The 23,220-nt window shown below is 34.7% G+C and overlaps 1 protein-coding gene across 1 annotated transcript in view; it reads right to left on the reverse strand.

The window, feature by feature from the left end:
• Positions 1-23,141, reverse strand: part of LOC113504623 (guanylate cyclase 32E) — a 41,744-nt gene extending 18,603 nt beyond the window's left edge. The window contains exons 1-7 of the mRNA XM_026887028.1: positions 19,664-23,141; positions 9,961-10,096; positions 9,055-9,170; positions 3,133-3,240; positions 1,731-1,853; positions 1,230-1,431; positions 878-955 (exon numbers count right to left, since the gene is read on the reverse strand). Coding sequence (XP_026742829.1) covers positions 878-955; positions 1,230-1,431; positions 1,731-1,853; positions 3,133-3,240; positions 9,055-9,170; positions 9,961-10,096; positions 19,664-19,687 — 787 coding nt within the window. The 5' untranslated portion in view covers positions 19,688-23,141. The remainder of the gene's footprint in view (positions 1-877; positions 956-1,229; positions 1,432-1,730; positions 1,854-3,132; positions 3,241-9,054; positions 9,171-9,960; positions 10,097-19,663) is intronic.
• Between the last annotated feature and the right edge of the window lie 79 nt (positions 23,142-23,220).

Raw genomic sequence — 23,220 nt, forward strand, 5'->3', positions numbered from 1 at the left:
CAGACGCCTGAAAACTATCGTCTCTTTGTCTGCCAGCGATGTTAAAATGCAGGTTTCATACGAAGATTCAAAAGTAGAAATTCAATGTAAAATAAGGTTATGTATTATACAGAAAATAACATATACATATAAATTTCTACACAGATACTTTATTTTATAAAGAGTAAGAAGTAATGCGATTTTTTTGAAAACCTTTTTCCGAACCACACTTTAATTTATAATCGTTCTTTGCAAAAAGGAGAATCGTAAATCTTCCTCCTTATTTTCTTCTCACCAAAATAATTGCTCTCATAATTCTCCTTAAGTGCTTAAATAGTTTTTATAATCCTACATTTATTTAGATCCTGCTCTGAATATAATGTATGTCACAGGGATTCAATTGTCAAGTATCTTTTGTATAGGTGAAAAAGGTATATGATATGATCTAGAAGATTCTTGTATGTTTTAATTTCACATACCTATACTGAGAGAGCCAATTCTAAAATAGGTTGTATCAAAACGTGTTTCACCACTTCACAAAAGACCCCTTTGAGTAACTCGAAAGTATAAAGAGAAATGATGATGCAATTTCAAACGCGTCGGTTCGAATTTGTCTGGCTTAAACTTCAAAACAATAGAAAATTATTAAATAAATAAAATAATAAATATCTTGAAATAGAAACACGAGCCAGCACTCAGCCAGTTCTAACAAAGCAGCTTCAGCACAGCTTAAGGGAAATCTCTAGATCGACTCGAAAGCGCACGGTACAAGATCCTTAAGGATTACTGGCGTAAATCGGTTTCTAAGAATTGAGCGACTTGAATAGCTGAGGGGTACTTCGAAGCTTCAATGGAAGACTGAATTAATATTATAAAGAAAATTGAAATTATTTAGTACCTGAATCAAGAAGCTGCATGGCATCCAATGCCAGCATTAATCCGATGTGATCGTGGTAGTATCCTACCGAGACGTATACTGAAACAAAAGAGGTTGATTAATATTGAACTCTTCCAGAGTATATTTTAGACAGATATTTCTCTGAACTCTTTCAACAGACAATAGTTTATAGAGGACGAATTCGAATCCAAATCGACTGGATGACAAAACATTTTTAAATACATTTGAATATTAATCCATTTTTCTTACTTAGGTCTATAAACAGGCTTGTCTGTAAGCCTGTTTTTCTCCGTAAGTTTTCGACTGTTTAAACTTTTCAAGGTATTTTTCTTATTGCGTATGCTCTACTTACTTCTCGTGTCTTTGTACGTTTCACGAACGATGTCCAGGAAGGGGTTACGAGTGAAGTTCTCCCGTCTATTTTCGTAGTAATAAGGCTGCCGGTACACTTGCACTGTGCGAACGGTTATTTGCTTTTCTCTCGCTGCAGCTATTATTGCCAGCGCTAAACGTGAAAAATCGTGGTTCGGAGCTTTTAAGTACACGAACGCCACCTGCAGAATAAACGATAAATTAAATTGAGTCCCAAGTATACTGTAGTAAAACCTCCTTCCGATTACCAAGCGCGAACTCAAAGGAGATTTCATTATATGGTTTGTTTAATCTTAATAGCTTGGCTTTATTAAAAGTAATTTGTTTGTAAGGACTTTGAAGTTTCAAATGGAAGTCAATTTAACACAAAATCTTTAATTTTCATGGTTTTTGCCAACTTGAAACGTCAGTTTTTTTTACTGTTGAGTTATAGTGGACATAACATTTTGGTATAAAATGTATGTATTATTATAATGTTTACATGCATGAAATTGAAATGCGTGAGGACGGCGACTACGGAGCGAGAGATATCGATGTCCGACGGTCTGGTGCGGGCGAACGTTGAATACACACGCTTGTTCGAGCTGGCCACATCTCGGCAGTACTGCGGGACAAATGACATGCAATAAGTATCTTTAACACATGTGCTAAGCGTGCAAATTGGCTTGTTTTATGACTGTGGCCAGTGTACAGGCAGCAACAGTAGCCGGACAGATTTTGAAAGAATTATTGTTGTAGTATTACGTAACAAAACGTGCTTGGCACCTATAATTTAGTAAATTAGAATATGTGTTGTTGAATATTTTTTATTATTTAATATCATACACAGATTCCTACATACCATGAAAAATACTGACACATTCAAATCGGATTTCACTGACCGCTTCTGTTGCTGACGGTACCTACTATGTAGTATGTATATTCTCTTAATACTTGTGAAGTTTGTTTCTCCAATTGTTAATGTTATTACATTACCATACTACATTGTCTGCATCTGGAATTTTGCCTTCAACTCGACATCAATAACTGTGTATTGTTCTTTTTCCAATTAGCTCAAAGAAAATCTTGGCAAAGTGCCCCTCGAAGACATTTCAAGATGCAGTTAAGTATTACGGAGAACAAATGACTGTTTATTTTTCATGTTAATGTTTCGACTGTCAACTGTCGACTTTTTGTGTTCGAGGTGAATATTATCTCCCTTTCATTCACATATTCGTGTGAATGACTGATAAAGAAGTAGGTATTGGGAACATTTATCCGTATAGCCACTTAATACCCAAACCTTTTAAAGATAACCTTGTCGTTATAATATGTGTGTATGTTTATAGAGCGAAATTGTATTTTGACAGTGATCATTGATCGATCAAGTTGCGCTTATTGTGTACGAGGCAGATCAATGGATAAAGACCAGCATTTATTGGAGAATTATCCTACTTATATTATAAGCGCGACGGGTTGTAAGTATTGATGTATGTTTGGTACTCTTTCCACATAAAACCACTAAATAGATTTCGACAAAATTTGATGCAGAGATAGTTTATAGTCTGCATTAACACATTAGATAGTTTTAATTTTACTGTATTCTTGACTTTTATAATAGGACTGCCCTGTAGCGAGGGTAAATTTCCACAGGCGCTAGCGTTCATTGAAAATTTCCTTGGAAATTACATTTTTATTCATTAAGTCACGTGACTTGGAACTGTCATTTTCATACATTTAAGCTTTCTATCAACTTTAACGATTGTCGAAATTTCACTTGACTTAAGAGTTTGTAACACTAGACTAAGTCGAACACCACTACACTGGGTATAGAGCCTTGTATCACTTCCACAATAACAATAGTCTTTATGACGTCATAGTACAAGCTTTGATTGGCTACTTACGTAGCTAACCATCGGGAGATTGAAAGCTGCGGCCATGCGTCCTTCGTGCACACACGTCTCTTGCGGTCCGATGAACGCCGACACGTTGGCTGCCCACAAAGCCGCCACCTGTAGGACGTATATTATAGATATAGGTACAAGAAATAACAAAGGTTCATTACCCGATTAAAATAATAGGGGATAAAAGTAGCTTTAATAGTAGAACTCCACTGAAAACATGTTGAATAGGGATACCATGGAATACCTTTTTTAAATTTTTTGCTAGTTAATATTCTGTATTTGTGGATAGACTTTATTGTTGGCCGTCAATAATTTGTAGACCTGTTATTAGTATAACAGACAATCGTTTTCTTTTTAGTTTTTATTAAAAAACGACTCCCGCATTAAGGAATGAAAGAAATTTCAGACTCAGGACATGCATTAGTGTATCATAAAAATGCTTCTCCTACGCGGGGATCGAACCCGCGACACGTCGTGCTTAGTAGGTTTGGTGTGGTGACTTCAACCACTCGGCTATCCGTGCAGTCAAATTTTGGTTCTTTACTTGTTGATAATTATTATGATTATCTTAGGTGAATTGATCATTGATTTATAATCCAGCATAGTAGCAAAGACAAAAAGACGATCCCACCGCTGTAAAGTTTAAGTATCCGACAATTTTATTACTCTCTACTTTACGAGTGAACTGTGACAATACGCGATAGAGTTTTAATATAAAATGGAGAGATTTTTAACAAGATTGTTGGTCTGCAAAACGTCCTAGGTCGTAAAAATAAGTTATTTAAGTATTATGGCATTGTGTTGCAGTGCAGCTGTAGTGAAAACTTAATGACTCGACGTTACAGCGTTCCCCGTTGTCACCGCTACTGCAAGTCCTTGATAATTAACTTAACAAAGAACTTATCCAGCCAGTACTAAACGAGTTAAATTGTTCAATATTAATTAAACCTTCATGTGTAATGTGGTTTTGCCTGGTTTTTATTTAATGCAAAGAGCTAGTGACGTAAATACTGGTAAACTAGTATTTTGAGCTGATAAGCATAAAGTGTTTCAGTGTTCACAGAATTTATGATAGCGTCAAGGCACTCATACATTGAAACTATCTCCCCTTCAGGCTAAGTAGCCTTGCTCAATGACGCTCGTAACTGCCAAAATAAGCGTTTTATGACCGCATTTCCCTTAGCTCCATTAAATGTGTTATTCGTTTACTGGCACTTATATTCCATCAATAAAAAACTCGAACTATTAACATTCGAAGGCTCGACTTGCTGTATTTATTACGCGTAACTAGGGGCCTAACACCATCTCTTCCAGTACTAGCACTTGTAACAGTTGTTATCTTCAAAGCGAGTTAGCGGTATATAGCGTAGAGTGATATCTCGCTTATACAGCTGCAAACCTACATTAAAAGTTCGTGATAGGCCCCCAGAATACGGAGCAAAGGAGACTCAACATTATTATCTGTTGAAAGTTTGTAACAAACGAGGCAGATTTACTGAAAGAGTAGCGCCCGCTAAGTATCTGTTAGTCAAGAAAGGGTATGACTGTTGGAAGTGTTTAATATTTACAATTGATTGCACGCGACAACGATAATAACTAGAAGCAATTAGCAAAACGTCTCCGTATTTTTGCTGCGTTTGTTGAATTTGAGGTTGTCATTAAAAAAAAAATGGAATTGGGTCCAAATCGGTTTGTGTTATAAGGATCGTATCGACTATATGGATTGGTACGGTCCGACGCTCCTATATCTATAAGTAGAATGTTCTCAAATAATTATAAATCCACTTAACGAAATTTATTATAACAAAGCTTGGACTTTTTATCCGGGACATTAGAATGGCGACACTTCAGCCTAAAAAGATTTGAAAACAGTGACTTTCTGGGCATACCATAGGGGTTATATGTTATGTTATGTAATGAGGCATCAAAGTATCAAAGTATGCGACAGACAGGGAGTGATGTTCTCGTTTTTATGAACCCTCCCTCGACTGTCAACTTTGCACGACAACATCAATTTTGCAGACAAATGCCCGTAATAGATAAAACTTTGTAAAGATAGAGTGTCCTGTAACAACAGAATTTATGTTCGATGTATCCGGTTCTGTATGCAGCTACGCAACGCAATACACATTATTCAGGTTTGAAAGTTAAATGTAATATAAACAGTATTTTAAAAGAATAGGGATGACGACTGGGTATAAAAAGAGAAAAATCTCATTAGTCCCTCAGTTTTAGACACGTATTTTTTCCCTTATCAGAAAAACTAGAATTGACAAAGATTAACTGTTTTAAAGTTTAGGAGAGGGGGCTTGTGACGTAACGATATGGTAAAATTTATACACAATCGTGACGTCACGCGTAAGTTTCATTCACTGTAATTTGATCAATTTATGTTTGCGGGACAAATTAAAACATACGTATCCATTATTATACAAAAAACTACAAGACGGACACTGCAAAAAAAATTTGTCTTCATCCCTATTAGATAGTACTGAAGTAAGTAGTAGAAGTTAAAGATAAAAAATGTATTGTTTGTAAAATTATTACCTTTTGTAGTCTTGATTCTAATTTATTTAATATTTTTGTATGCTTTCAGAGTTGTGTTGTTTCCTTTAATTATATTGTGTGGTACATAAATTTTGAACACGAAAACAAGAAATAAGTTGATTTTATATTTAGTTTAATAGTAAAGGAGTTATATAATGTTGTAAATGTGAGAAAGTTGACCAAAAAACAACTCTCTTAAGATGATCTATGAATCTCATCACAACTCAAGTATCAAAAATATTTGTGACTCTGATAATCCAATGTTATTCTAACCAAACAGCAAACATTTTATTTATGGGATTCAAAAAGAATATACTATCTAACCTCTTATAAAAGTTGTTCAACAAAATACGTTCACAAGAGTCTCGGTGAGTCGGAATAGAATCCGCCATTACCATTTTATGCGTCGGCTAGGCTGATACGTCAGTGAGGGGTAGCGTTAATGGTGACCCAATCTCCTTTACTCGGTAACTTGGTAACTTTTACAATACAGAACGAAAAGGTTTTCTAGATATACGTGTTTTTTTTCTTTCTTAGTAAACGGGAAAAGATAATAAGGAAATATTGGTAGACTCCTTGACATAGAAATTTGTAATCATTTATTATGGAATTTAATTAGGTACTTAAGTCTGGGTAATAAATTCGTAGTTAATTCAGTTTTCTATACTGCAAATCTTTTATCATTAGGTGTTTTAAAGTCGGGAATAACCTTGAGAACAATTTATTCTAATTTTCATCTCGATTTTTTTATTAATTGCAAAAATGTATACAGTTACAGAAATGCATCCTTATCCTAGGTATACATTACCCTGTTAGGGCGCAACAAATCAACTTAAAACTTTGCCCAGTTATTACAAACATGGAAAGGGTACCATTGATAATTTTATGAAACATATTACTTTTATAAAATATATTATTTTAACATATAAATTTAAAATTATAAAAAAGTGTTATTAGTCTGCTACAGCACTAAATCGATCGTAATAAATTGATTATTTGTATACCTAGCTGTGCTTTATTCTGTACTAACCCTAGTTATAAAGTTATTATTATTAACACTATATGGGCTATCCGACATAAATGCTAAAAAAAGGTACTGGCCACTACATAAACCTTATTGTTATTTTTCAACTATTAAAGACATTTTCCTCTAAGTAGGTAATATAGGTAAATACTCGCGTTAAGCTGATACAAAGCGAATTAAAATAATGAGATACTTGAATGACTGAGGCGCGTGTTTAGCTTCCCGATGGCCGCCATTACTGGGTCAATGCGTTTACAGGAATAATAGACTACCGTTGAATTATTTCTAGTCTAAGATGCATCGACATGTAATCTATAACTACTAAGCGACTAAAGCTTTGCTGATATGTTTACGTTTAGGATATTTATCGCACGACCTTTGTTGGCCTAATGGATGCGAGTACCTATGTATGTATAGTAATGTATATGCAGCTACTTAGTCTAATGACATTTATTGCGTGCTGTTGAGTGGAGTAAAGTGGGTTTATTTTGCTAGATGATCACAATGCATTTGTTTTCATTGTTTGCCGGTTTTAAAATTATGGTTTAATATTATGGAGTTGTATTAAGGAAAAGGCTTTCTTTGGTTCCGTATGGGGTTCCGTCCATCTATCCGTCCTTCAGTCACCATGCTTTATTTATGGATCGTTATAGCTAAACTGTTGAAATAGTTTCAGTATTCGGATAATAAAACGTAGGTAGGTACTAATTACATATTATTGAGTTTTAAGATATCCGACTCGTACCTTTGAATACTAAACAAAAGAATATCAAAGCTTAGCATTATTGGAAAGGGTTCTATTTTGACGCTAAGTTCCGAGCCCAATAGCAATAACTCGTCAGTAACTCGACTACATTTAAAAAGGAAACATAATTTGTGAAACGGCTGCGTCCATTGACGTTACTTCAATTCATTCAGCATCGTCAAGTTGGTGCCGTTATTAAATTTAATTCTAAAGCTCGTAAAACTAGTGGTTATTGCGTACTATGAGAATGACTGTAGTAGAGTCGAAATATTACATACAGTACATTTTCAGACGAAGTTATCATTGAAATATATAAGATTTGCAATTTTTCAAGTTGTTAATAAAATACTTTTTTTAAATCAACATATTCCTATTGTATTTAATAGTCTTACCTAGACTTCTATTGTTCTTTTATTTTTCTAAATACCAACTTACACTTTCATGTTGATAAATACGGAATCAGCATTATCTAATCAGTTTTATCAAAATCAGTGTTATTCGCCCAAACTTCTTTGAGATAAATATAGATGCTTGACAAGTTCCTTATAATATATATTTCCATATTTAGTATTATGATCATAAGACCACAAACTTGTTCTCTCCATATATCGATATTGTCCATAATTCAATATATGACAAAGTTTCGTGTGAATTATGGTGACGGCCTGTTGTATACGACGCCATGTTTTTCTAACAAATATCAACGATTTAGAAATATGTATTTAATAACGCTCCCCGATATATTATCGCTTGTCGCTAGACCTAATAGGCGTGGAAGTAGGCGCTATATCCTAAACATACCAGTTTACTTGGAGCTTTCTTTTTTCCGGATGAGAAATCATCAAATGTCTCTCGCTTTTGGTTGAGCGGAAGAGAGTGTCAGACTTTTGCCGACCTAAAAACCTACTCGTGTTCCTTCGTATGCCCTCTGTGAACTGCGGCCGCGGTAATGCTTTCGGACAATGCCACTTGCCGGGGCTTACATGGAGCCTGATAATAAATGGTCAATGTAATTGAGGAAGTACTTACTATTACTGCAGAAAAGTGCTAATAAATGAAGGACAAGACGAAGCAATGTAGGCAATTTATTCATAGCATAACACCCGACTCAAACGTACGGTTACACAGGATATTAAAGTCCACATATACATGATGATCTCAGTTTAATCAAACAAGATATTAAGCTAGTGATTATCCTTCGAGGATATGATTCCCCGCATACCCTTTTAGATACGCATACAAGGGTTTTAAAATAATATCACCCTCCGCCCCACTTTGGCGACGCTATGTATGTATCTTTCCAAATCAAACAAATCGAGGCTTGTTTGAAGAGTTAAAAGCATAGACCATAAAAGTGGTTTCTTAAGATATCACCAATCATATAACATTCCCCGAGTGTAATCTGTGTTCACAACCTGTGAAAGAATAATGGGCGTCGAGTGAGTGGGCACTTCCAATGAACTCCCTAGTAATTTTGCAGCCGATTGGAAAAAAGTATCTACGGGCTAACGGACTAAATTGGAATACTTTCGAAAGATTTTCTTGTTCAGATTTCAAGTTAACGTTCATGAAGACGATAAAAGTTATTTATTGAAAGGGTACGCACCTGCCGAATGGAGACTTCTTCTTGTCCGAATGTTTCTGCGACTACAAAGTCCAGGGAGTGGCCCATTGGGCCTAGGATCTTCTCGTTCACTTCGTCTACCGCCATTGAGATAGCACCTGTTTATAATAACATCAATATTTAAATAAAAAATTGGCAAAATAAAGCACAAAAATGTAAAAAGTCTCTATGTAATTAGGAGAGCCATTCAATGAAATCGTGAGGGTACTGCCGTAATCTCACGTTCCAAAATGTAAAAACGATTCTAAAATTCATTGAGAATACGTGTCGTCTCGTATTTTATGTTTATTTCGTGTATTGGCACTTACAAATATGAATATATCATCAATTGCTTGCAAAATAATCTCTATCGTAAAAATAATAGACGACAAAAATATTTTGTTGATTGTTTCAACAGTCTTCCACTTACTATTGCTACATAAACATTTCAGCGATGCAGGCCTATTCTTCAGCACATTGATCTGTATATTTGCTATAATAAATTATTTCAAAGATTGGTTTCGGTGCCAAGTTCTCCCACTATCAATCTCGTTGAGTCGGTTCGATTTGTCAGTCCAAATAAACAAAAGTATGTTTGATGATGTTACTCGAGTACAAAATAACTCGTTTATTGTACAACAAGGGTGTATACTGGCCCGTTAATCATCTCACCACGCGACTGACTACTTTATTAAAAAACTTCAGTCGCTAGAGACAGGGTGTTGACGTTAATGGAAAATTTATCGACATGGCAAAGCTCTTAAGAGTGGCTGAAACGACCGAGAATATTTTACTTAGTAGTTTTGGTATGCAAACTTAGGGTTTCAAGTTTTACATATTCACTTATTATAAAGTTATGACCTAGACTAGTTTTAGTATATGTAGATGTAGCATAGACACGTAGAGTACCTGAAATGACTCTCCCAGGGCGCTGGTAACTGTAGTCGCCAGGTCGTCGCTGTGAACCCGTGAGGTATCCAAGTGTGAACCTTTCTGCATATGAACTTTTTAGTGTTATCGCTAATAAACCCCAGCACCAATGCCACTGTGAACAAAAAATAAATTGAAATAATCTAGTAGTCGCACAGTCCCATAAAACTTTATGACCTAAATTTAAGGCAAAGGGAACGAATTTATATTGAGTATTGGCCCGAAGCTTTTTTTTATCACTCATTAAATGCGCGAGAATTTGGTATTATAATTAGCTCAATTTAAAAAAGTAATCGTCACAGACGCAACGGAATGAGGAAGTTTAGTTGGGAAGCAATTAAATAACCTCGTGAGGGCAAAATTTGTCCGAGTGCACGTGCCACCAACATTTTTCCAATATTGCCGGCTCGTAAAATAACGGCAGTTGCGGACTTATGGACGGCACCGCCTTCAAACACACGCTCCAAGCCTTTAAAATTCGCTAATGTTTATCGCTCCAAATTATAGACATTTGCGACATAACGTAGCGACAGATTTAATATCCTCATTCTATTACTGAAGTTAATGGGATGTCAGTTTCATATCCTTGAAATGGGAAATGCTCTTTTATATCATAATGGGTGAATTAGGGGATGTTTTTATCAAGTCATCACATGTAAGAGGGCGCTGAGGGTTTACGTACCCGTTGGTTATTAAGTCATATATTATATTTTTTTATGTTAGATTTTCGTATATAAATACAATTTCATTCGTAGTAATGGCGGATATATTTCGCAGATACATATTTATGGTCAATGTTAAAGAAAAGATAAAAAAATCATAATTATGAAAATTATTCTGAATTACATCTTTTTCTTCGGCATTAAGGCCTTCTATAGAAATTGAAATTAGTAAATACATCATCCAACAATAAAAATAACATTTTGCATAGTTTTAGCAACCGTCGGCGATGATTGGATTTCAGTAAATGTGAAGACTGAAATGAAAATATTTGAATAAAAAAGTGTCAAAACAATTTAAATCGAAGTCTTCTTAAATGCACAGCATAAAGCTTATGTCATCGAACTCAAAAGTGAATAGAAGAAAAAATACTAGACGTACTACTGGTTCATGGTCTGGTTTATTTATTTGCAACACTTGACTCAAAGTCATCGGGTCATTATCTCCAATAGGTAGCCAAACACACCAAGACGGTTTCTGTTTAGTATTCCACGAATGTTACTCAATTATGACAAGAATAATTTATATGACTGTTTTATTTCACCTGTATTCCTTGAAGGCGACGTGCTGTATTATTATTGCAACGTAAGCTTTAATTTCAACTCCTGATTAATGGTTTAAGATACAGCCAGGGTACTGATCGAAACTTTTTTCTCTTGCATTTGGAATACGTTGCGAATTCACATTTCGAAATACAACACATGTACGAAAAGGAACAGGAATAGGGGAGCAGCCTATTGTTATATACCAGATACAATCCGAAGCCCAGCTACAGAGAATTTCAAATAACAATTTGTCCGACCTTTATTTTGGCACAGAAATCCTTATGGATTCCCTTCACACCCGAGGCATGGGGATACGTTGCATTGTAAAGGATTTTCCGGATAACACTGTTACATGGTCTGATGATGATTTACTTCCGACTCAAAGTACATTTGAAGGTTTTTCTAGAACCTGAGACTTTTTTCTACGTTTCCCATTCTGTGGTCATCGAACCCAAGACTTCAAGTTTTGCAATCGAGACCACGAGACCAACAAAGCGCTTGAGTATAATCCATCAAGTGTTTACGCAACAGCACAAAGTGTAGCGTACACAGAACCCGTCTGGCTTGACGACAGCTCACCAACAACACGTACATATGTGTAGCACACAATTTGCCTCACAATGTGAAAGTTACCATCCACAAATTGTGTTTCTTCACAACGACTACCGTATTTACACAAATTTAAGTGAAATTGTTTTTGTAAATCACTTAATTCTTGTTTACGATAGTTATTTAAATATAAATTCCTTCCTTTTCTTCGTTACAATTCTGGAGATCTGGAGTGAGATAGAATCTAAATATAGAGACTCCCGTAGTTCAGTACATTATAAACAAATGTCAAATAAACTATCACAGCGGCCTCAAACGCTTGTTGCGAATATATGTTTACGTTTGTAAAAGATTTGAAGATGTTATTCGGTTTTTTTTTCTCGAAAACATTTCAATATACCTACCTGATAAAATGCGGAAAGTAGACTAATAGCTAATGGAAATATTAAATTTGTTGTAGACGGGCAACATGACAACGTCGGTTTTGAGTCTGGCCGCCGACACTAGGCGGCTCATTTTGTGTACAATGTAGTTAAAAATAGCTCCCTGTGGAGATATTTATGTAACTATGACCGGGTTAAGTGAGTGAGAAATCATATAGGAGTCCCTTGCTACAACGCATTTTCATGAGACCGAATATCCTTATTCATATAATACACAATTTCTAAAGCGTGTTCATTATAATTTGCGCGATCCCCAATTCATATATATCTCTCGACTTATTTTTCAATCTCTTAATACGAAAACTTTACGGATCGTTTACAAAATTTCTTCAAAATACATGAATTCTTTGAACCAAATTCCAAAGTATTAATTGAACAACACATAAGAGTAAATATTTTGCAAAATTTCATTGTCGATTGTCGAAGGTAAAGGGATGAGTGATTTCGCCTTTGCCTCTTTAAATCCACTGCTTATTTGTTGACAAGTACTAACTACAGATGTAAACATTTACGTTACATATTTCTTGGATATTCATGAAGTTGGAGTTTGGTTGCGTTGTGATGTATGATTAAAGATTTATTAAATAGAATCGATTAATTATGATTTATTTACTTGCTGTCAATAGCAACACTCCAAGTTTATTAGAATTAAAAAAGACAAATTCAAAAGTAATTTATCACATTTATTTGTGTAACTAAAGGAAATTCACATTTCTTTATAGCACATAAAAATCGGCGTCTTCCGCCTTTTTGGCATGGGTGTTTTAACAATTCATTTACGTTAATGAAATGCAATGAACAAGATTCGAATCTGAATTAATCGAATGTCTTGACAGTAGTTCTGTAAGTATTTTAGCACGATTAGTGGATACAAATTACCCTCGAAAAGACTTTTATACCAGGGAGGAACCGGTCTTTAATTTATTGCCTCTTGTGTGTACACAGAATTTAAAGTTGTTGCTTGATTTTATTAATCACGTGCTCCATTGACATTTGGCGCTACATAAGTGACTGTAAAACTTATTGAACTGTGATACTATTTACAATCACTTGAGCTCATCGCTAACATAGCATACATATGATAGCCGACTATTTTAAACATACAAGCTCCTAATGCAACCGTCATTGGAGTTTTTCAGTATTTTGACTGCACGGATAACCGACTGGTATAAGTCCTCACGCCTAACCCTATTCGTTCGATCGCAGATGGGACAAGCATTTAGTTTTGTGTTATCAACAAGTTTGGATGTCTTTGTGCATGTGACTTTAAAGATTGCAAATCATCTGAGGGACAAGGATTAAATTATTCGTAATCCGAATTTCTTTGAAAGTAATGGCCATGTTTACTCGCATGTCTAAATTAATGTTGTCTATGAAACAGGTTGATTACTCTCAGTTGACCCGACTATCTACCTGGCCTTACTATTAATGAGTGTATTTTGAAACTTGTTATTCAAAGGCTTTTAGATTAATTGGTTACTTTGTCATGCTCATGTTAAATAAAGGCCTTATGGGCACGATCGCAGGCATAAAGAGTTTTATATTGTGAATTGCTTTTATTTTCTGACAGTTAAAAGTGGGCATTAAAAATGTTTTGTTTTCGTCCTAATAGGGGCCTATTCTCACTATTCGCGACTAGATTATAACGGTATATACTATGTACTTCAAAAGTGAGTAATTCGGACTTTACAATGGAAAGGCTCACAAGATGGGCAATAGGATTAGGAGGGATAACATTTAGTAGATGCGCAAAATTAGTTAAAGTGATAACATTTAGTAGATGCAGAGCAAAGTCCATAACTCTACCACCACAATAAAAGGAAATTGCAATAAATAACGGAGATTTATAGACGAGTATCCTAGCGTTAGTGGCGCGGTCAGAATATGGCAGAATGGATTGTTACGATCAATTAACGCCATTTCCGAAATTTCCACTTTAGCAAATAGCCTTATTTTTAGGCTTTCAGCGGTGAATACATATATTTTTTTCTAGATAAAGAAAATACCTATCAAGGCAATTTTGGCACAGTGATTTCGAACGTATTTCAAGGAAGTAATAGGAATAGTTTTGGACCTTGACCGTAGTCCTGAATCAGAAGTACACGCGGCGCGGAAACCGTTGTAAAATTAAATTTGTTTTACTTTTCTATTAAATTAGGTACAATAGTGGATTTGATTCGAATCTAGTACTTATCGTTTTCCAATGTATCGAAGAGGTCGATGAGAATTATGCGATAGTGCAGCCGACACGCGGGCGCGCGGGCGCGGCATTGACATAGTTGCCGCGTCACCTCGTCATCGCGTCATGGCGTCAACGGCCCGCACGACGCAAGCGCACGCCAACAATTTGCAAACTCGAAAAAGAACAACTGCGATAACAAAGTGGAATTTAAACTACTTATTAGCTATTTAATTATAGTACTACACTCTGAACTTTGTATCGAGAAAGGAAAGCTTCTGGGTACTTTAATTAAATTCCGCCGGAGCGAGAGATACAAGTTGCGTTCGCTCTTTTTTTTATCTGATCTACAAATACTCATTTATGTTGTACTTAATCTATTTAAGTTTACATACACATGGATCGAAATGATTTTATTTTCATGAAAATTCAACATTAATAGACTATTTTTTCCAACCCTTTGACTCATCGGGCTTAAGTCTTGGGTTACCAGTCATATCAATGAATACTGCATTAATCATGCTTAGATTCACACTTCCCCGACAAACTTTAAGCAGTTACAACTTACATTATTCATAACGATACTGAATGAACATTCGCAGTCTGTTAATCGAAGGGAATTTAAACGACAAATCAATTCTTATTAATATGGCGACCTGAGTGAAAAGTTTCGATTTGTATGCGATACAGGGTGTGTCGATACGTTGCGGAACTATCGAAGTATCGATAACGCCCGCATGGTGGTGAACGATGTCTGATGTACAGCCGCGAGTCACTCGCGCGCCCGATACATATTAATGTGGTGTTTAACATTGTTAGATACTGTACATACTGTACATGTTTAGACGGAACCCTGTCATATTATTGATAGTAGGTGCATGCATAAGAACGTTTTTCAAGAAAGAAATAGGTCCGCGAAAATAATTTTGTACCTTGAACACAAAACTTTTGATCGGCACTAAATAAAATTCCCACAACGCCTTTCAGTCTCCATTCAAGCAAAGCTTGTATTATAAATACTAGACCCTTAACAAAGATACTTAAACATATCATTAATCACAAAAACATGTCCTGAGTAAGAATCGAACCTATGAACTGCGGTACAACAGTAAGGGCCACTAACCAGAAAGACCAAAAAGCCAGTCATCGTGTTAATGCCGAGTGAAAAACCTATTTTTTTCATATAATGATCGTTGGCAATTATTTATCGTGTACAGGAGTGCTACTTAAAATATGATTCGGTGTAAAATACTTCATTCCTACTTATTACCATACTTCGATTCTTACAAAATGACACTGAAATCCAACAATGTGTTATATGAGCTATTTGCCACACGAGGTCAAGCACAAGCGTAATGAATTAACTAAATATTATGACCAGTAATTATGTGTTAAACGCGATAACCACAAATTATGATAATGAATGATGCTCTTCGATAATGTTGGTGTTGAAATTAGGACAAACATATACTTGTAGTGCGAAACCCGTATGTTTAGACAAACTTAATGTAACCATTAGCCTACTTAAATGTTCGATATCAGATGACAGTTTTATAGGTATTTTGTCATCCAAGTTCTACCTATTACCCTTTTATAAACACTGACAATTAAGGCAGTCCGCAAAGTAATGAAAAAAAAGCTTAGTTTGTTTTAAAAGCTTTCAATGTTACTCAGTCCTGTTAGACGTTTTAATAGCTGAATATTCTAAAAGCTTTTAATTTTTCGGCTAATAAGAGCCATTTTATAAATATCTAATTAAAATTTATGCTCCAAACTTTATTTCTACATTAAAAATAACATATTTATATATATAAGTGTTAAATATTGTTCATGACTGTTGTCTTATATCAAGTGAGTGCTATCTTTTCACCTTCAAATCATCTTCCTATCGCTTATAAATAAATGAATAACACATGTAAACGCATTAGACAATACCTAATTTATATATCACAGCTTCTATAAATCGATTCGGGTTAACATTACATTTATTTTCCATAAAAAAACATTATAGTTCGAAAAAGGAACTTAAAATAATTATCTTACAAAATCTTAAATGTTACACAGTTCAGTATGATTAGACGATTACCATAAGTCAAAACTAGTTTAGTGAGAGTCTCCCATTCAATCAACTAGATAATTATTCTTTCTTGCTTGGCGTTTGATCTATGAGCTTAGACATTGCATTATCACGTTTCGATAAGGTAACTGTGTGAGTTATTTGCTTGATGTTTTTATTATTAGGTGGAAAACATCTATAATTTTAACGTTTGGGTTGGTAGTCGCTGTATGTAGAAGTACAGAAGATAAAATACGTAAATAATCGATAAATAAGGGCTAGAAGCGACGGCCTGTCATCACTCTGTTTTTCCAAGTACGCTATCCAAGTCTTAGTTTAAGATGTGGAAGGCCTCATGACGCCCGAAAGTCTGAGAATTAACGTTTCGTGGTTTTCCCAGACATTGCATTGAGAAGGTCGGATGACAGTCATCGAGAAATTATTTTTGGTAACTTGCCTCAGGCAAATTGGTAGGCTGTTAAATATTATGCTAAATATTATGTTAAACACTAACCTAATTCAAGCGTGAAACAATAAACTTATGTAATTTAAGGAAAACATTTAAGATGTTTCTGCCGACCAAAGAAGGATCGTAAACTTAACCTCACCATATAAGTTTTTATAACCTTTCGTACGTAAGAGAATGTGATTTTGTAATCGAAACGAGAGACCGAAATTACGACTTTGGTCCATTCTTTGGTCAAATTTGTTGTGCGTCATTATGGGTGACGTATGCTAAGATTTATAGCCTATAAGTGTTAAATTAATAGCGATAATAACATGAATAATAAATGTTTATAGTTAATAAAAATCTATTATAAAGAGTTTGATTTTTAACTACTAGAACTACTGGTCCAATTTTGGTAATTCTTTTAGCGTTAGCCTATTTATTGAACAGATCTATAGGATACATAAGATAACGATAACTAAGATTAATAGGAGCAGAGCAGAAATGAAATATTTTACACTAACGGGACTAATATAAGTGCACTCTAAAAATCTGTTTTAAAAATTCCTTACTTATATCTTCACGCGGGTAGAGTCGCGTGCAACGGCTACTATAGCCAGTAATAAATATTTTCTGTGTCCTCCGTGTGTGTACCATGTTTCAATTTCGTTTCGTATCACACGACGTCCAGCCTAGCCTTTTCGGCTTACGTAGAGCCAATATATGCGTCGCAAACAATTCAAAATAACTTTTGAATAGAAGCTTATTCCATTGACTATATTGTCCACAGGTGAAAAAAATAGTTTTAATGTTCTAGAGTTGAAGTTATTCTTAACGATTTAAAGCAGTGCACAGAAGTCTAAAACAATTTTAGATCTAACTAAATTAGAGAACATTTTGAACTGGTTACGTACTCCTAGTCAATTTCCAAGCAAGCTCAGCACTTACAAATAAATTTAGTGCAATAACATTAGTGGGGAATCGGTTGTAATAACATTTATTCCGTAACCCTGTGGTATCGGAGAAAATTAAACTTAATTATAGACATTCCATTTCTCGAGGTTTGCCTTATTTTCCTCATGTGCCTTTAAAAGTGTTGAGTTTGCAATGTCAAGATAATTGAAGGTACTATAGTAATGTTCATTTGTTTTACTCATACTACTGGTTCGATTGTATGACCTTATGTCTGTATGGATGTTCTTTTACGCAAAAATAAGTTTTGTCTGTATTAAGTTCAAAACTTAATAAGTTAATATACAGATAGTTTATAACCAAGATTAACACACATATTAGTTTTTATTCCGATTTTATGTTCTCGTGGGATCGTTTTTGATTTGTAGAGGGCAGGTCCACGGGTGAACAGTTAGTTAGTTATACGCGGCACTTTTACTACTGTCTGTTTTTCATTACTTTAATATAAGTTGTAGAAAAATACTATTGAAACTCGATATTTTTTATTTGTTTTGTTACTTTTCCTATAAAAGCTTTTTATAACCGATACAGAATAACATAATATTTCTTGCTTTTATATCTATTATTGTAAGGTTGAGCTTTATTTGTAGATAAAGAATCAAGTATCTATCTATTATAGTATTCCCTCTTATACATACAATGGAGTACGTTAACTTCGTCTCGTTTTAAAGTGTCATGTCAAGGATTCCCAGAAATTAGCTGCATTTTGTATCAATTGTTTTTTGTATTTTGTTTGTTGCGTGTACTTACGAAAAAAGAAATTAAAAAAAAATTGCTTCATATTAATAAACCTGTGTTTAATCTACAAATATTCAAGTAACTGTAAAGAAGGCATTGAAGATGGCTGCCTATAGCTCGAAATAGGCAAGAGATTAAAGCCTAGTTCGCATTAAGCTAGTATTTTAGTGTAGTAGCGAATAATTTAGTAGCTCGGCGTAGAGATAACCACATAGTACCCATAATCAGTTGTCCTAAGCAAGGGCGGCATTTTATTTTTGCGAGGAGTAAGTAGTTTTATATAAATTACGACCTCCGTGGTCGTGTGGCGCACGCACCGGTTTCAAGGTGTCGCTAGCTCTGAGATCCCGGGTTCGATCCCCGGTCGGGTCAATGTAAAAATGCACATTTCTACATTGTCTCGGGTCTGGGTGTTTGTGGTACCTTCGTTGTATCTGAATTCCATAACACAAGTGCTTTAGCAAGTTACTTTGGATTCAGAACAATGTATGTGATGTTGTCCGCATTTATTATGATTATTATAAATACCGGCGTAAACATAGCTTGAGAAAGAGTAGACAGAAAGGGTTGGAAATTACATCAGTTAACTTTTTTTAACGAATTTATTTACTGAAAAAAGGAACATTTACACATATTTAAGTGTTCCAATATCATTGTAACCGATTTATTTTTAATTACAAGAGCGTACCTAATGGGTACTCTATTTATGTAAATCGTTACAAAGATCTCTACCCATTAGCAGTTAAATGCGAGGATTTCACTTTAAAAAGTAGCGCAAACAAAATAAAAACTAGTTTTTTCGTACGTAATGAATTTCAAAACACATTCTCTTTGTAAAAAAATAGTGCGTACGTATCTATGCTTACAGTAATTTTTTTTGTTATTAAATCCTTTTTATTTTAATCAATTTCAAAAGAAGAAGTGCATGCATTTTATATTTGTTACGCGAAGTTTTAGACAGGCCGATGTGAATTTTAATAAATAATGTAAAAGGAAATAAAGCTTATAAAAAATGTTAGAAAAATAACTTACCATTATCCAAGACAACAGGTTCATTATGTCCAAGTTTGTAAAGTAGACACGATCACAAAAGATATTTACTTAATCATTACTTAGAAAGTTGTCACACTATTATATTTCGAATTCGTATTCTAAACTTTTTAATTATTTTCCCGCCATAACGTACGCAACGTGAAGTTTACACGCGATCGCTGTCCTATGCGCCGAGCGCACGTCTGTCGTCCGCCGAAGACAGTCAAAGACTGACTATGTATGACAAGCTACATAAACCGAGTTGACTGACTGGTAAGGTGAAATTTTGATGACGTTGATCTGTAATCGGCAGATCTGGATTTATATGAGTCATGTGTGTACCTAATCCTTTTTTATTTCCCCTTTTTGATAATGAACCTATCTACGTTATTGAGAGCAATTCAAGTTTTGAAAAAGTTAAATTTTATCAATTAGTGGCTATCTCTACATTTTTAGAGAAAGGCAATTTAAGTCTAAAATAAATTAATTATCACCTTGAATTAGTTAAACATCTCGTAAACCTTGTCCTCCAATGGCATTATCGAAATGAGACTTAAATTTAAAATTAAAATTGGAAAAAAGAAACGCATTTGCAAAAGAATTCGTTAACTTCCGTTTTTACTTGGAATTTTGATATGGACCAGAGATTACTAATATTATTTTCTCATCAGGCAGGCGTTATGAATGACACAGACATAAGCGGAGTTCGGTCAAGGCGAGCATGCTTGCACTACATGCATGTATCTGCCTGTTGCATACATTATGTATGGGCCAAGTATCTATGTATACATAAGCGTCATTAACTGTAATAATATCAGTACCAGTACTTAGCGTTAAGTTAGAAATATTTTACAACCTTTCGCCGAAATGAAAATGGTTCTAGAGCATTACAGAACAGCACTACAGTAGACGTGCTTGTTCTATTTAGATTTTCTTGTAAAAACGATTGAAAATAAGGCAGAGATAAATACAGGGCCAAAATAAGGAAAAAAAAGAAACAATTGGTACCCGCATTGGACTAGTTATCATAGAGCATTATCAGTATCTAAGCTGTTACGCTGATACAAAACATTGCCTGAAAATTTTCTGGTAAACCGAGAAGGTCGATTTTAAAGATTACAGGTAAACTTGATTAGGTAGAATGGTGTCAGAAGCTGAATAGTCAAATCAGTTATATAGGACATTGTGAATTGTCTTGAAATTTGTGAAGGGGCCAAGACATAGGTCTGCCCGGCAGACTGACAAGAAAAAAGTATTTCCACTTAAGGCTGTTTTGCAGCGTGATAATGAAGGTTCGGAGAGCCTACAGAGATAGAAAACCGACCGAGTCTACCTCCCAAACTACTTAGGATGATTTCGAGCTTATAATCGAGGCCGTATAATCGAAATTAAAAACCCAACGGACTTAATACTAAAATTTTGACTTACTTACATTTAGGTAGATAGAGTTAGCGCTAGGTATACTATAATAGTAAATTGGTGTTAGAAAATGAAGTGGTGTTTGCAGTGCCACGATCAATAAGGGCTTTTATGACCAGCTGATATTATATCATGTTGTTTGTTAGTAATTGCACTTATTCCCACTTATATCTTTTTAATAAAGGACGTAGGAGTATCCTGTTGTTAATATAACGTGTATTTCTATAAATTAATTTAATGAACAGGTGAAACTATAGGATCCAAAATGCAAACAAAAGTTGCTCGCGGTTTGAATTTGATAGATACAAGACTAACGTAGACAAAAGCCGAAAAAGAAAACTGGTCTTAAAACAAAACACAAATCCGTAGTCCCTTATTAAAAACATGCATTTCAGCGCTAAGAGTCGGCTAGGGTTAATGAAAAAATCGTTATCAGCTGGGCCCCTTCCAAAAACTCAAGACAAAGAGGAAGATCTTGGTATAACCATTAATCATGTCTTTATCTCGATTGTCGTCAGATGTTTGGACTCTTGAACGGATAAATAAACTACGAAAATGTCAAGTTTGCTTGACCAATATTACGTTAAAAGAAGTGCAAGAAAATGACAAGAACAAATGAGACTTTTACGTGAAGCCCATAATAGATTCGGTGTATTACTTTAGAGCTTGGTTTCAACTATAAGTAGGTATGTTCTTTCGTACCGCAAACTATGATATTGGATATATGAAGGAACAGAGCTCCTTGAAAAACTGAAGAGTAGCGCCTAAGCAGCATCATGTGTTGAAGTGACGTGAGGCATCTGGAACTAAGTTAACAATTATGATGGAATTCATGTGTAGAATCTAGTGAAAATGTGAATCTGCTATGATACATCATCCACTGTGTGTGATGCATAGGTTAATCCACTTAGCTTATATTATTGTTTTACATATTGCAGACATTTAAAGAGACGTGTTTGCGTATTGGCCAAATTTGCAAGTTTTAACGAATGTTTTCTTTTTTTACACAGATCCAAAACGATAGTAAATAATATACGGTTTAATGGATATTTTTTATCAGTATCCGTCATCAGCCGGCACTCTCGTGGAGAATTCAGAAGCAATTATTGTTATGATTTGCTTTGAAGTCTTTCAAGTTTTATATTAACTGTGCAAGTAAGCTCTGATCATTCGATGATAAATAAATGTTGTATGGCGTTAGCAGACCTTGGACTGTAGGAAAGTTACATTTCCCCAAGCGCTAACGCTCTCAAGTGTCAGAAAGGCGTGTCATAATCATATTATTGAAGTTTTCTAATGCGTTGTAACATTGTCTAAGCACTCTCATATGAACATTTGCCTATTACATTTGGGTTCGCTTTTGACCCAGCAACCTTGTACCTCCGAAGCCAGTTTGCAGCCCTCCGGGCCATCACGACCGTTAATAATACGTTAACGACACCGACAGGTTTTATTAAGAACAGTTACTTAACCAAGTTGTAATTAAAATATTTGCGGATTACAATTAATTCGTATGACTTTTTTTAATTTATCGATAGTTACCTATCTTAATAACCGAAGTGTCGTGACACATCTTGAGAGCTGCTTTCATTTTATCTAGAAGCATTTTAGGTTGATTACCGAGAAGTTTGTACCTAAATGGAATTGAGATTAAAAAAATAATTAAAACAATAACAAAGATTTTAATAATAATAAATTACGAGTAAAAGGATTTGTCTATACGCGTAGATGTTAAACTGCGTTACTGAATTGAAGAAATTCATATTATTATCCACCTAGATGGAAAAGGGCGCACTGCAAAATAAAGACATGAAAACTAAAAATTAATGCTTGTTAAGAATTCTTACAAGCAAAAACATGCTTGTATATTGTCTGTTGGCACAGACGAACTCATTATAATGGTATCAATGTCTCTCATCTCGCGCACGAATGTTTATGTCAAAGTTTTAAGACCATTACTAGAAAAATTACGAAACATTTTAGATTGAACTTTTTGTTTACGTTGGATTTGTTGGGATCTTTATGATTAGCTCTTACGTTAACATAGTATAATATATGTTTATTGTTAAGCCGGTTTAAAACCTTATGACAATGTATAAGGTCATTCTAGAGCCAATTTTAAATGAAGTATTTTTCTT

The sequence above is a fragment of the Trichoplusia ni genome, chromosome 22 (assembly GCF_003590095.1).
Source record: "Trichoplusia ni isolate ovarian cell line Hi5 chromosome 22, tn1, whole genome shotgun sequence".
Classification (NCBI taxonomy): Eukaryota; Metazoa; Arthropoda; class Insecta; order Lepidoptera; family Noctuidae; genus Trichoplusia; species Trichoplusia ni.